Raw genomic sequence first — 15,207 nt, forward strand, 5'->3', positions numbered from 1 at the left:
CTGGGTTTTCTCTGGTACCGCTGTTAACTCATTCTCTGGGTGAGCACATGCTATTCACTGCAATTTGTATTTGTGTCTCCTTTTCTTCTTTTCTCAATGAGCCCGAACGTTCCTCAGAGACCCACTACCTTCCCGTCTCACCTCCCAGGGCTCCAGCTACAGGGCAGCATGACCCTCGTGCTGAGCCGACTGTATCACAGCTACTCCCTTCTGCAGGGTGTCAGACTGACACAGACTTATTTGAAAACTCTACCTTGAATCCTTAGTGGAGCAAATTCAGGATAAAAAACATGCATAAACAAACATTAGAAAGCAACTGGGGAACTCTCGATGGGTTTTGTCATGGGCTTAGACCAATTCCTGGAGGACCGGGCGGATTCAGTAGCTATCACAGTCGTTCTCACCACTCGCTATCACAGTCGTTCTCACCACTCGCGCCACCCAAGAGAAGTGCGCTGGGCCCCCTGTGTCACTAAGAGGCCCGAGGTGGGTGCCAGGGTAGAGCTGTCTGCACAGAGACCCCCTTATGGCAGGGCTGGTCTCTTCCTTGAGGGCCTGTGACCGGAGCATGTTAACTAATGCTTTAGCCCGCCTGTTGGGTGAGTGCTGACGTGCCGTGAGTCTGTGACCCACGCAGCCCTGCGGCCTGTGAATCAGCTACCCTGAGCTATCAGGCTGTTAGGGCAATGTCTCCAGGCAAAGGCTGCCTGGACTCTCGGCTCCCCACACGGCCCTGTGTGGCCAGGCACCCTGTCCTCAGCCCGTGGGTCCTCCTCTCCTGAAGCCCAGGCTCCCCTCTGTTCTCACGAGGGTCCTGTCCTCCCCTTGTGGCTGCTCTCCTGTAGCAGCCCCAGCACCGTCCCTTCCTACCATCACCCCGGCTCCCTAGCCCACAGCACCTGAGCACCCCAGACCTGCTGGATCAGTCCTGGGGTGGGGCCCACCCAGGGCCTGCCCTGCAACCAAGCATCCCGGGCGAGTTACCGGGGGCCTCGGTCTGTGCTCTCCAGTACTAGCCCCCTCCATCCTGCTGCTCTGCAGATGGCTGGGTCCCAGCAGGCTGGCCATCCCCGCAAAGCCCTCTACCTTCAGGACCTCGGCCACTGACGTCTCCCAGGCACCTGACCCCGCCCTTCCTCCGGGCTGAGCCCCCAACCCTCCTGATCTCTTAGCAGCCCCCTAGGTTGCATTTCCACACCCTCATTAACTTTGGGAACCCCAGGCCCCACCACGACCCTGACCCTCCACCCGCTCAGCCTCTGGCTGCCTCCCCTGCCCCCATTGCCAGGCGGCGACAGTGGCTGAGAGTGTCGCCTACCTGTGTCCACCTCACAGCTGACCCCTTCACAGGGCAGCTGTCCTGATGGCTCTGGCGAGGCGCCTGACACACCCCTGAGCCCCCCCAGGAGCCCCGCTCCCCTTCCATCCTGGGACCCTTACTGTCCATGGGAGGCTGGACTCCCCTCTCCGGCCCTCACTCACCTCCTCCCCTTTACTCCTTGTCCCGGGGAGAGCTGGCCCTCCACCTGTGTGCCTCCATCACAGCGCTGCTTGGCGCCCCCCGCTGCCTGACGGAGGGCGGGGCCAAGAGCCCCCCCACCGCACTGTCTGCATGACCAGCTCCGCCTCCGAGAGGCACGCAGCCTCCCTCTGCCAGCTCACCCCTCAGCTGGGCGTGAAGCTCCACAGAAAGCATCAACAGGGACTTCCCCGGTGGCGCAGTGGTTAAGAATCCACGCTCCCAATACAGGGGGCCTGGGTTCGATTCCTGGTCAGGGAACTAGATCCCACATACGTGCCGCAACTAAGAGTTTGCAGGCCACAACTAAGGAGCCCGCCTGCTGGCAACTAAGGAGCCCACGTGCCACAGCTAAGGAGCCCACCTACTGCAACAAAGACCAGACGCAACCAAATAAATAAATAAATAAATAAATATTTAGAAAGTCATCGAGGATCATCGCCCCACCTCCAAATCTCCCCTGCCCAGCACCCTCTCTTTCTCCCTGGGCTTCTGCACCTGGGCTTGTTTGTCTGTGACTCAGAGGGCTTCCCCCAGGGCACCAACGAGATGCTCCTCCACACTGCTCCCCCTCCCCCTGAAGCCCTCTCCTCCTCTCCCTCCACGCCACACCCCTCCTGCCCCCTCCCCTCTCTCGCTCTTTCCTCTTGTGACTGGTGCACCCGCCCCACTTGCCCCTGAGATTGCACGGAACTTCCCCAAGTGTCAGAAACACACCTTAGTCCCAGAGACCCCTCTATAACCACCTGGGCCAGGCTTGGGAAGGACTGAGCGGCCTGGGCTGCAGAACAGTTACAGTGAGATTCCAGGACAGTGTGAGGTTAGAGTCACAGCAGATTTTAAGGGGGAAAAAAGTCAGTCCTTTATTAATAATTACTGAATCTTGCCACAGTTTATAAATCACAGGGGGAAACAGAGCAGATTAGTCCATACATAATTCAATGCTCCATTTTAAAGGCACAGTAGAAGAAGTTTAAAATTGAATCGGTCATAATTTATGCTTGATCTGTATTGGTGGAGTTCTCCATTTTGTTACTTTTTTTCTTCAGAAGCTATTAGCTAACTCAAAGCATCAATATTCTTAGATCTCACCCATCATTTATCAAGTAGCTGTAACATTTTAGCTAAGGAAAATATGCCCAACCAGAAAGGCTCCGTTTCTCACAAATCACTGGGATGGTTCAGAGGGGAAGGAAGAGCTTGCCACCTAGCACGCTGACCAAAACTGTGCCCAGCCCGGCGGCTGGGAATGTCCTTCTGCATGCTGCCCCAGCTCTCAGCGTGGAGCGCCGCAGGCCCAGAGCCCAGGGCCACGCTGCAGTGGCGCAGCAGGAAGAAGAGGATTTGCAACGAGGCACCTTTACTTCCTGTGAGAGGCTTGAGCTGCTTCTTGCAGCATCAGTGTCCTCTGACATCAGGGCTGAGACCCTGTGCTGGGTCTTTCTCCCAGGCCCCTGGGCTGGTCAGGATCTCCGTTGCCAGCGACTCCTGGCTGTGCTCACTCAGCCCAACCCTCCTGGGCTCCCAGAAGCACCCTGGTCCTTCACACATTCTGGTCACAAGAACTGAAAGTGGATGGACTTGGGAGAGGGTCAGGAGGCTGAGACTGAAGACGGGGGCCCCTGAGGAAAAGGGGGCGCCCCAGAGGAGTGTCACTAGCCAGGGGGCAAGTCCCCGTTCTGGTTGGGCATAGGGAACCTCTATTCCCGGCCTGGGAAGGTTGGCGAGTACTTACTGGTTTGAAGCATACTTACTGGTCTGTAAAATATTAGGAGAGCCATGGGAGGGAGGAGCTGTGAGTGCAAATTACCATCATTATTACGACTCCCAGGAAAGAGGAAGGCCTACAACCCTAGCCCCGCCTTCCGCCGGGAACAGCCCGCATTTTAAGAGCTACACTGGAAAACAGAGCATCTCCTCTGGCCTCAGGTTCATTACCTGTGTAGTCCTCTTCGTCCTCGGGAACCTCGGCCTGGGACGGCGACAGGGCGGCCTTGGGTGGTTCTGGCTCTGGGGCCGAGAGCTCCAGCATCCGGGATCGAGACTGATGGGCGCTGAAGGTGGTATACGGGTGCTGGGCCGTGCCGTACAGGATGAGGCTCCACTCTTTCAACTTCCCTGGAAGGCACCGGACCCAGACTCACCCGAGGGTCAAGAGCCTCCTTCGGGAAGCCCTTGATGTGCTCTGGCCCCTTGGTCTGGCCGGGGGCCTCCGTCACCCACAGAAGTGCCTGGCCCTGCCCGGCTCAGGTCCCCAAGCCCTCCCCCCGACAGCAGGGCTCTGAGCCCAGCATCTTCCCCTCCTCGTCATCTGGGGACCAGGAACCCACCTCCTGCCCAGGCCACGGTCTCCGTCCCTGGGTCTCGGCACAGCCTCCCCCCATTGGCCCCCACCCCCATGATGGGCAGCAGCCCCCTCCCCATCTTGAAACATCCAGTGGGTGGATCTGGGGTGGGGCCTGGCACTCAGCCTTGTCCCGTTGTCCCCAAATGTGGTAACTGGGTTACACTGAGGAGTCCTGCTTTTTGGATGCTCCATCCTGGGTCTCGGGCTCCTTCCATCCCAGTTAGTCCAGGGCAGGTGGGCAAGTTTGGCAGGTGGCACAAACCCAAATGTCCACCGAGGCCGGGTGTGGGGAGGACCTCCTCAGGAACAGGAGGATGCCTGGCACCCACGCTGGTCTGGGTGTGGGGGGAGGACAGAGGCTCACGGGAGAGCAGCCGGCTGTGCACGGGGACGGGGCAGGGGCAGCAGGGGGCAGCAGGCGCCCCCCCGCCAACCGCCGCCTCCACCAGGGAGCGAGGCCCGTGCTGCTCAGTATCCTCAGGTGAGAACAGAGGGGAGACCTGGCCTGCAACGTCCAGGCGGGATCCCTGATGTAATAAAGCACACAAGGGCCGGGTTGGACGTGACCACGGGCCATGGGCCGGCTTCCCTTCTCACCACAGTGTGCCCAGCGTTTGGGACTGTGTGACCATGTCAGGGAGGTCACTGCTGTCACTGTCACTCAGGTGAGGGGCCGAAGGCCAGTGTGACCTGCCGGAGGACACGCGGCTCGTGCTAATGGGCTCCAGCTGCCCCAGCCCCTCAGGGTTTATTGAGAAGTGGATCAAACCAACACGAATCGATTTTGTCCCACGGCGGGGCACAGAGCAGTACTGTTTCTTTTTAACCATCATCCTGGCCAACTAAGGCCCCAGGTCCTGAAAGCCTGCAGCCTCCGAAACCCCCAAGTCAGCCCCTGCACTGCTTGGGCCTCTCCTGGCCTGGCCAGGATTGAAGGATGTGGGTCCTTCGATTTAAAAGAACCGTCCTGGGGCTTCCCTGGTGGCGCAGTGGTTGAGAGTCCGCCTGCCGATGCGGGGGACGCGGGTTCGTGCCCCGGTCCGGGAGGATCCCACATGCCGCTCAGCGGCTAGACCCGTGAGCCATGGCCGCTGGGCCTGCGTGTCCGGAGCCTGTGCTCCGCAGCGGGAGAGGCCACGACAGTGGGAGGCCCGTATACCGCAAAAAGAAAAATAAATAAATAATAAATAAATAAATAAAATAAAAGAACCGTCCTGGGGCTTCCCTGGTGGCACAGTGGTTGAGAGTCCGCCTGCTGATGCAGGGGACACGGGTTCGTGCCCCAGTCCGGGAAGATCCCACATGCCGCAGAGCAGCTGGGCCCGTGAGCCATGGCTGCTGAGCCTGCGTGTCCGGAGCCTGTGCTCCGCCACGGGAGAGGCCACAGCAGTGAGAGGTCCGTGTACCGCAAAAAAAAAAAAAAAAAGAAAAGAACTGTCCTGAGCTGACTGTCTCCCAGGACATGGTCTCCAAAGGGCCGGGCTCTTTCCGTGGCCATTTCCCTAATGCAGTGAGCGACGCTTACATGAGAAGTATTGATACTTCACACGGGTGCAGGTGCAGCAAACACAGGGCCTGTCTATGAACGATCATCCGTTCTCAACTCCCAGGGATCAAATTAAAGCTACATTTCAAAACCACAAAGGCTCTGGACATTTGAACTGCTGAGTGATGAACTGTCATTAAGGGGGAGCATAATAACTACAGGGCAGGGAACAAGGGCTCTGTGAGCTATAATTTGAATCGAGTTATTTCAATCCTATATGATGTCTCCAAAAACACCCACCAAAGGCCTCATCACTAAAATTAGATTCTTATTTTCGGATAGAGTTTTGGTAGGACAAACAAGAGAAGAGGGGCTGATCTAAGCTCGGGATCGGCACACACCCTGGGTGAGCGGGGAGAGCAGAATGAATTCCAAGAAACCAGGGAGCAGATCCTACGAGTTCTCATCACAAGGAAAAAACCCAGTTTTTTTCCTCTTTCTTTGTGTGTGTCTATAAGAGATGATGGATATTAACGAAACTTACTGGGGCAATCATTTCCCAATATGTGTAAGTCATTAAGCTGTATGCCTTACACTTATCAGTGCTACATGTCAATTATATCTCAATAAAGCTGAAAAGAAAAAAATAATTCCAAGAAACCAGCAGTAGGAACTGTCTTGCAGGAGGGGCCCGGGACGGGAGGCTGGGGTTCAGGAATGGAAGAAAGACTTCATTTTTATTGTTTTCTCTTCTGGATTGTTTGATTAAAAAACAAACAAACCATGGCATATATTATATTACCTTTCACACACATGAATTTTAAAAATTGAGTTTAATTTAAAAATCTAGAAACAGGGCTTCCCTGGTGGCGCAGTGGTTGAGAATCTGAGAAACAAATAAAGAAGAAAATAAAAATCACCTCTAACTTGCCTGGCATATTCTCCTCTTGGCTATTTTCTATGCATGTTTGTTTTTCACATAGTTGAAATCATGCAGGACAGCAATTTATCTTTCTTCTCTAACTCAGCATCATGTTAATCACATCCAGAAATCATTTCTTCACCCGTTTATTGTCTTCTCCCCTTCATCAGACCAGAGTTGTCACGTGGGCAGGAATGTGCCTTTCTTACGTGGCATACTGGCCTCAGTGTGTGGCAAGTTTCTGGTATGTGTGCTCAATAAATGTTTGCTAAATTAATACACTGATATCTTAAAATATCAGCAAACTATTTCACTGTATGAATATAAGCATTTTCATAACCAATCTCTCATAATAGGTTATAACAGGACACGTGTTTCAGTTTCCTTTTCATTTTTGCTTTTATACATGAATTTGCAGGAAATATCACTTGCTGCATCTGAACTACTCTCCCCAGGCAGATTCTCCAGAGAGAATACAACGTTGTGAAGGCTCTTGACACATAATGTTAAGGGGCCCAATAACCCCTTCATGGAGTCTGGCATCTCATGAGGCTTGAGTCAGAAACTGCCAGGTGACAGACCACAGCGCCCCCGGGAAGAAGCCCACCTGGTATACAGCCCGCCTCCAACCCGCAGTCCCACCTGGGGCAAGTCAGAAGGATCAGACACCAGTGACTTGGCATCACAGGGTAAGGCAGAGATGCACAGGAACATGCAGCTCTGGGCTCTAGGCTTTAGGGTGGTCCTCTCCTCTCGCTGAGTCAACACTTATCCATGACCCCAAGGGTCCAGCCCACGCGAGGACCAGGTCCCACCACGCTCACCATGCCTAGAGCCTGCCCTCGCTTTGAGGAGATGAGACACCTGGAGGGAAAAACCAAGGAAGAAGCAGAAGAACAATCCAGGGCTACACCAGACCAGAGACCCAGTCCACACTCCACAGAACTGCCATCCAGAGGTGGGAGGACTTCGGAATGTTGGTCTGCTTTGGACAAAGCGTTTAACAAGAGTGTATTGGTTACTAGTCAAGACGTCAGCGTGCCTGTTCAAGCTTACCCTTACAAAATCCAACTAGTACCATTCATTCCTTAATTTCCTAGAAGAGGTCTGAAAAGATGCCCAAGGCCAAATTCCCTGGCTTTCTCTCCATCAGATTCCTGAGCCCCTAGAAGAAAGAACGGTAAATCCACCTGCTTAAACACTCAGGGCCAGCACTGCTTGTGAGAGGCAGAGGATAATCCTAGCTAATGCCCCAGAGGCTGCCGATAAATGGCTTTATCATCATTCACCATCTTCGATGCAGTTCCCCCCTCAATGAATTGAATTTGTAATGAACAAACAGGATTATTCCTATTCAAAGAAAGGATGAGAATTAAGGGAAGACTGAGGTTGAATTTGCCAATAAGAAAGTACCAGCAGTAATGAAGCTTTCCTCTTCCAGCATTTTGAATTAAGCATTAAAAATCCTTGAGAGGGGAATTTACAATTGGAGACAAACCAGCTAAGAGCAGGGGAAAGGTTTTGTTAGATTAAGGACTCTGAGCTAATACTTTTGAATTCCTGGGTTTTCTTTGGCCATAAGAGAAGCTATTAACAATAAAGAATTTATTAATTCTCCCCCCGCCAAACATTTACAACATGCAGGGAGAAATTCTTTAGTCGAAACACAGTAAAGAGAAGCCTATAATCAAGAAATATGCTTCAGTCTAAATAACACTCCAGGGGAAGCCTTTTCCTTCTGAGGTCCAGGGAACCTGTTTACAAAGTTTAACGTAGAGGTTTGGGTAAAGGGATTAAAAAGGCTCTCCTCCTTCTGTTTATAAAAATATACTAGGATGCTTTAAAAGGGTGAATTTTATGCTGTGTGAATTATATTTCAATAAAGCCGTTATATGAACTATTATACACTCACAGAAATATCAACCTTTACTCAATGAATTTAACATAGTTATAAATGTGCTTTAAGTCCACATTACGGCAAGCAAGAGGTAGGAAGATAGAGAGAATTTAGGAAATGGCCTAGAAAAGAAGAAGGAAGAGCGCACACATGTATGTGTCCCCTATGGACATGCACACATACACACATGCGTGCACACCTCCAGAGCCGGAAGTAAAGCCGGGCAGATGGGAGAATCTTCCCTATGATCTCGTAGCCATAAAAACCTTTCAAAATGGTATTTTCAGTGCCAGAAGGAGTATCTCAGAATCCCAAGCGCCAATGTTTCTTTGGGTGAAGTGTGGAAGCACACATATCAGGTAAAGAACAATCACTTGTACATTTTGGTAACACACAAAACCGCACTTTTCTTAACGGCACCTACAGGGTGAGATAGAGAACACTAAAATACCACCTTTCAACATTTTTCAGTTAGTTCAAAGTAATAAATTAACGGTTTGAAAAGACAAAAGTCTGCTACACGGGCTATAACAGGACAGCGGTCCTTCCCGCCACCCTCTCCACCTTTCCGCGTCCTGCCCGAGACTCAGCCTCTTGTCAGGCTCCGAGGGGGCCCTTCTAGGGTAAATGCTCACGTGCTCTGTCCAAGCTCCTGAATTCTAGCCATCGTCCAGTGCCTCCTTACCCAGGACATCGAGAATCCTTTCTCTTACACTATCCTCCACATGCCCACCCCACTCCCTCTTCATTTTCTGGGAGGCTTCCTCCTCCAACCTATCTCTTGCTTTTCTAATTTTTGCCTCATATTTTAAAATTTCAAGTCATTTATCTGGTCCTCCCAATGTTCCTTTTTAAAATGCAGCATCCTGTTCTTATTTCAGCACTGAAATACTTAATCTTCCCTGAGGATACCTATGAGATAATAGAAATTATATATTGGTTCCTACCCCCGGTTCCTGGCACAGGGCTCCTAAAACCCTTGTCAATTCCCAAGTGAAAAAAATACTAGGAGCAACTTTTGTTCTAATGAGGTGACTCTGGTGGGCTCCTGGGTGGTTCCTGGATGGGGGCTGGTCACCAGAAAGACCAAGCCAGGATTCGGAGCTTGGACTTTTCAGCCCCACCCCCCATTTCTCTAGAGGGGAGAAGGGTGAAAAACAGAGTTGGTAATTGATCGCGCCTACATGAGGAGGCCTCCAGAAAATCCCAATAGCATGGGGTTCAGGGAGCTGCTAGGTGGGTGAAGACATCTACCCAGGAGGGTGATGCATCCCAACTCCACAAGGACAGAGGCTCCTGCACTAGGGACCCTCACAGACCCTGTGTATCTCTTCCCCTGGCTGTTCCTCTGTACCGTTTTATCATAGCCTTTAATAAACTGGTAAATGTAAGCAAGTGTTTCCTTGAGTTTTGTGAGCAGCTCTAGAAAATTAACTGAACCCAAGGAGGGGGGCTTTAGATCTACAGGGCAGTCGGTCAAAAACACAGGTGATAACCCAGGCTTACAACTGGTGTCCGAAGTGTGTGTGTGTATGTGTGCGGGGGACAGTCTTGTGGGACTGAGCCCTTATTAGCCTGTGGGGCCTGACTCTGTCCCCGGGTAGGTGGTGCCAGAATTGGGTTGCATCGGAGGACACCCAGATGGTGCTGCAGAGAATTGTTTGCTGTGGGCGGAAAACCCCACACATTTGGTGACTAGAAGTACCAGAAGTTAAGAGTTCTGTGTTAACAATAAAGGAGACACACAGGAGAGAAACACAGGAGGGAAGAAGAACTGGCCTTTTCCCTACTTGGGTTTTCTATCTTGGAACATCAACTATAGTTTTTTTGAAGTTTTGCTGTTGTTGTGCTTTTGTTTGCTTTTCCTGCCTGAATTCCTCTTACCTCCAAGTTTATTCTCTTCAGGGTTTGTGTCTGTTCTAATGTTGCATAATCTTCCTGAATGTGTGGAGGTCCTTCTATATTTAGCAGTGAGGCACTTAGAATGATTAGAAGTTCTGCATGCTGAAATGTGAAAAAGCACTTTTGGTTTATTGATTTTGTATTTGGCAAACTTGCTAGCCTGAACAAAATGAGAAAGGAAATGTTATCCTTGCACGCCAGATAGCTTAGATGTAAACAACGGTTGTTTTCATAGTAAATGCAGGCACTTCCTACCAGAAACAATGGAGATAAGAAGAAAATGTAATATCTTTAAAGTACTGAAATGAAAAAAAAAATAGGGCTTCTCTGGTGGTGCAGTGGTTAAGAATCTGCCCGCCAATGCGGGGGACACGGGTTCAAGCCCTGGTCCGGGAAGATCCCACATGCCGGAGAGCAACTAAGCCCATGCGCCGCAACTACTGAGCCTGTGCTCTAGAGCCCACAAGCCACAACTACTGAAGCCCGTGCGCCTAGAGCCCGTGCTCTGCAACAAGAGAAGCCACCACAATGAGAAACCTATGCACCACAACGAAGAGTAGCCCCCGCCTGCCACAACTAGAGAGAGCCCGCATGTAGCAACGAAGACCCAATGCAGCCATAAACAAATAAAAAATACTGCCAACCTAGATCTAGAGAAAACAACCATTCAAAAATGGGTGGAGGACTTCTCTGGTGGCACAGTGGTTAAGAATCCACCTGCCAATGCAGGGGACACGGGTTTGAGCCCTGGTCTGGGAAGATCCCACATGCCGCAGAGCAACTAAGCCCGTGCACCACAACTACTGAGCCTGTGCTCTAGAGCCCGTGATCCACAAATAGTGAGCCTGTGTGCCCCAACTACTGAAGCCCATGTGCCCCAACTACTGAAGCCCATGCACCTAGAGCCTGTGCTCTGCAACAAGAGAAGCCACCGCAATGAGAAGCCTGCACACCGCAACAAAGAGTAGCCCCTGCTCACCACAACTCGAGAAAGTCCACACACAGCAACAAAGATCCAACACAGCCAAAAATAAATAAATTAATTTTAAAAAATGGGTGGAGTCACAGCACCATCACAATGGCTTCCTCTAAGCAGAGTCAAAATCAGTGTGTCAGTAAATAAACCTATTTTTAAAAACAAACTGAAGATGGGTTGAAATAAAGATATTTTGGAATAAATCCAAGTAGAGCAAATTCATGGCCAGCAGACCAGCATGATAAGAAATGGTGAAGGAAGTTCTTCAGATAGAAGGAAAATGGTCACAGATGAAAATCTGGATCTACAGGAAAGAACAGAGTACCAGAAATGGTGACCATGTAGGTAAATATAAAAGAGTAGCTTTTTTTTTCTCTCTTAATTTCTTTAAAAGACAATGACTGTCTTTAAAGCAAAAATATCCCTGCAAGATGGAGTTTGTAATGTGTACAGAAGTTACATATAGCGCACAACTACAGCAGAAAGTGGGGAGGAGTATTAACTCCAAGTCTACAGCGACAATCACAAAATAGGCTAAAAATCCTAAAGGAAATAAGATGGAATATTCAAAAATATTTAATCCAAAAGAGATAGGAAAAGAGGAACTTTAAAAAAATACTGTTGGATTTAGTTCGTTAATATTGAACTTGGGATTTTCCTATTTACGTTCCCAAGTGACACTGGCTGAAAAGCCTCCCTTCTCATAGTGGGCTGTTGGGAGTTGGTATCAAGGATACTCAGGCTTCATCAAACTAACTGGAGACTCTTTTTCCCTCTTTTTCTACTGTCTGGAAGAGTCTGTGGAATACTGACATTACATTTCTTCCATTTAAATGTTTAGTAGAATCTGTCAGTGCATCTAACCAGCCCTGAGTTTTCTTTTAAATTACAGAATCAATTTCTTTAATCACACAATTTTAATTTTTGTTTCTTCTTGTGTCAATTTTGCTGTTACATTATTTTTGGTCATTTCACTTAACATTTCATTTTTTGGTCACAAAGTTGTTTATAATATCTTCTTATAATAACTTTGATGTATACAGGATCTATAATAACATTATACTTTTTCATTCGTGAAATTATATACAGATGACCCTTGCACAACGCAGGGGTCTGGGGTGCCAACCCCCATCTATAACTTTACAGCCAGCCCTGCATCTGCAGATTCAACCAGCCACAGACTGTGCTGGACTGTAGTTCTTATTTACTGAAAAAAAAAAAAATCTGCATCTAAGTGGGCCTGCGCAGTTCAAACCTGTGCTGTCCAAGGGTCAACTATATTCTCAGTTTTTTCCTTGATCAGTCTTCCCAGAGGTTTATCAATTTTATTAGTGTCTTCAAAGGACCAACTTAGGGCTTTTGTCAATTCTCTCTATGTACGTTTGTTTTCTATTTCATTGATTTCTGCTAGTTTAAAAATTCATTTTTTCTGCTTTCTTTGAGTTTATGTTGCTGGTCATTTTCTACCATCAATCTTTTTTTTTTTAACATCTTTATTGGAGTATAATTGCTTTACAATATCGTGTTAGTTTCTGCTGTAAAACAAAGTGAATCAGCTATACATATACATACATCTCCATATCTCCTGCCTCTTGCGTCTCCCTCCCACCCTCCCTATCCCACCCCTCTAGGTGGACACAAAGCACCTATCATCAATCTTTAGCCTTTCTTCTTTTCTAACACATGCAGTTGGGAATGTACATTCCTCTCTCATCCCTACTTCACCTGCATTACCTGTTTGGATATGCAGTATTTTTATTATCATCCAGTTCCAAAGATTCCCTATTAAATTATTATTATTATCCTTTTAAAAAAATAAATAAATTTATTTATTTATTTATTTTTGGCTGCATTGGGTGTTTGTTGCTGCACACGGGCTTTCTGTAGTTTCAGCAGGCGGGGGATACTCTTCATTGTGGTGTGCGGGCTTCTCATTGTGGTGGCTTCTCTTATTGTGGAGCACAGGCTCTAGGCGCATGGGCTTCAGTAGTTGTGGCACACAGGCTCAGTAGCTGTGGCACATGGGCTCTAGAGTGCAGGCTGAGTAGCTGTGGCACGTGGGCTTAGTCGCTCCGCAGCATGTGGGATCTTCCCAGACCAGGGCTCGAACCTATGTCCCCTGCATTGGCAGGTGGATTCTTAACCACTGTGCCACCAGGGAAGTCCCTCCCTATTAAATTATGATTATTTTCCTTTGACACATGAGTTGTTTAGATGTGTTTTTTAACTATCAAATGTATGGGCTTTTTCTAGTTATCTTTTAAATTTTGAATTCTTACCTGTAATCTCAGAGGACAGGGCTTATATACCACCAATCCTTGGAAATACTCTGAAGTTTGCCAAATGGTCTACTACGTGGCCAGTTTTCAGGAATAATCCACCTGTGATTGAAAGGCAAGTGTGTTCTTTGGTTGTTGGGTGTAGGTCCATTGGTTAGACCTAAATTGTCAACTGTGAAGTTCAAATCTTCTCTTCCTACTGATTTTTGCTATTTTGTCTATCAAATATATTTGAGGTGTGCCAAATCTCCCACCTTGGGTGTGAGTCTGTATTTTTCTCTTTGGAGCTTTAACAAATTTTTGCATTATATATTTCGAGGCCACGTTAGAATTGAACCAACTCTTTTATCAACGCGCAGTGACCCTCTTCAGCTTTGGGATTGCTTTTCACCATAACATTTCTGTTTGTCTGATGTTAACGTAACTACATCAGCTTTCTTTGGTTAGCATTTGCTGGGTCTATCTTTTCCCATGCACTTTATTCTTAACTTTGCAGTTTTCTTATATTTTAGATATTGTTCTTACATATAGTTCCATCAGTCTGTCCTAGCAGGAAGAAGACAGCATAATTAAACTAGGATAATCCAATAAGGCTTTAATAAAGAGACCATTTACAGAGGTGTCAGCAGAGTAAAACAGAGCCACAGGGGACGATGGAGTTCCCCGGGGCTAGAAACAGAAGGGGTGTTTAGCCCATAAGTGTACAATAGTCTACCGGCAAGGGGAGGGTGGGGCTGTGACCCCGAGGGATGCTGGAGGGATAAATAACTCTGAAAGAAACATCTCCTTCCTCCTTCCATTCTCCTGCTGGAGTTTCCCTCTGGCTGAACTCCACCACCAGCCACAGGCAGACAGTTTGTGTATAGACCAGCCTCAGGCAGAGTGGGGCAGACAGGAGTGGACAGGGGTCTGGTAGGTAAATCAAATACGCCCGGCACAAAAGCAAACACATGTAAAAAATCTAGTCTGACAATCTTTGTCTTCTAAATGAAGCAATCTATTTACCTTTATTGAAACTATCAATATGGCTGGACTTATTTTCACAACTTGTTTTGTATATTTTAGTTGCTTTGCTAGTTGTCCTATTCTTGGTCTTTCTGTTGCCAGATGCAGAAGCCCACAACATCTCTTAACGTTTCGATTTTGTCTTTGTTTTGGGGTAATTCGTTAGCAATTTATGAAAAATATTTACCTTATACTAAAAAAAAAAAACCAAATCAAACAGATTCTGAAAAAAGTCAAATCACAAACAAACTGGGAATAAAAAAAAGAATTATCAAAACTCTGGAGAAGAAATTTAAGATTATCTTAAAAATATATATAAGTCAAATAACAGACCAGAAAAAAATATTTATAGGAGCTATGACCCAGAAAGGGTTATTAAATTTGTATTTTACATGGAGTACCTATTAGCTTAATAACAATACTGACTATTCTCTGGAAAAAAAGAGAAAGGGCAATTAAAAAAACACACACACACTTTGTACACCAACATTTGGAAAAGTGTTCACCCTCCTTAGTAATTATCGCAATGCAAATTAAGGAAAGATATCATTTATCTCCTCAAGAGCTGGCAAATGAGTGCCTACTTGTGCCTGATGAAGTTGTATGTTGGTTCAACCATTTTGAAAAGCAAATTAGTAAAATGTATCCAGCGTAGGTATACTTGTGGTTTCCACAGCTTATTTGTCCTAGTAATTTTACTTCCGGTGAACGATCCCAAGGAAATAATTTTAAATTTAGGAGAAAGCTTTCTGCGCTAAGCTGTCTGTTTATAATAGCAAAAACCCCAGAAAACAATGTACGCGTCCCAACAATAGAAGGATGCCTAAGTAAACGACGGTATTTCTACTTGGCGAAGTATTATAAAAATACATAA

At 47.8% G+C, this 15,207-nt stretch overlaps 1 protein-coding gene across 3 annotated transcripts in view; it reads right to left on the minus strand.

Annotated features, from left to right (window-relative positions):
* The window catches only part of PCSK6 (proprotein convertase subtilisin/kexin type 6), a 193,566-nt gene that overhangs the window by 19,628 nt on the left and 158,731 nt on the right, over positions 1-15,207 (minus strand). The window contains exons 14-15 of one of the 3 annotated variants that reach the window (XM_081227292.1): positions 3,458-3,637; positions 3,274-3,312 (exon numbers count right to left, since the gene is read on the minus strand). In XM_081227292.1, the coding sequence (XP_081083418.1) occupies positions 3,274-3,312; positions 3,458-3,637 (219 nt within the window). Of the gene's footprint in view, positions 1-3,273; positions 3,313-3,457; positions 3,638-7,020; positions 7,257-15,207 lie in introns of those variants that run through there. The other 2 variants (XM_081227293.1, XM_081227294.1) reach the window with 2 other exon arrangements.

Source organism: Mesoplodon bidens, assembly GCF_964165515.1.
Source record: "Mesoplodon bidens genome assembly, chromosome: 3".
NCBI lineage: Eukaryota > Metazoa > Chordata > Mammalia > Artiodactyla > Ziphiidae > Mesoplodon > Mesoplodon bidens.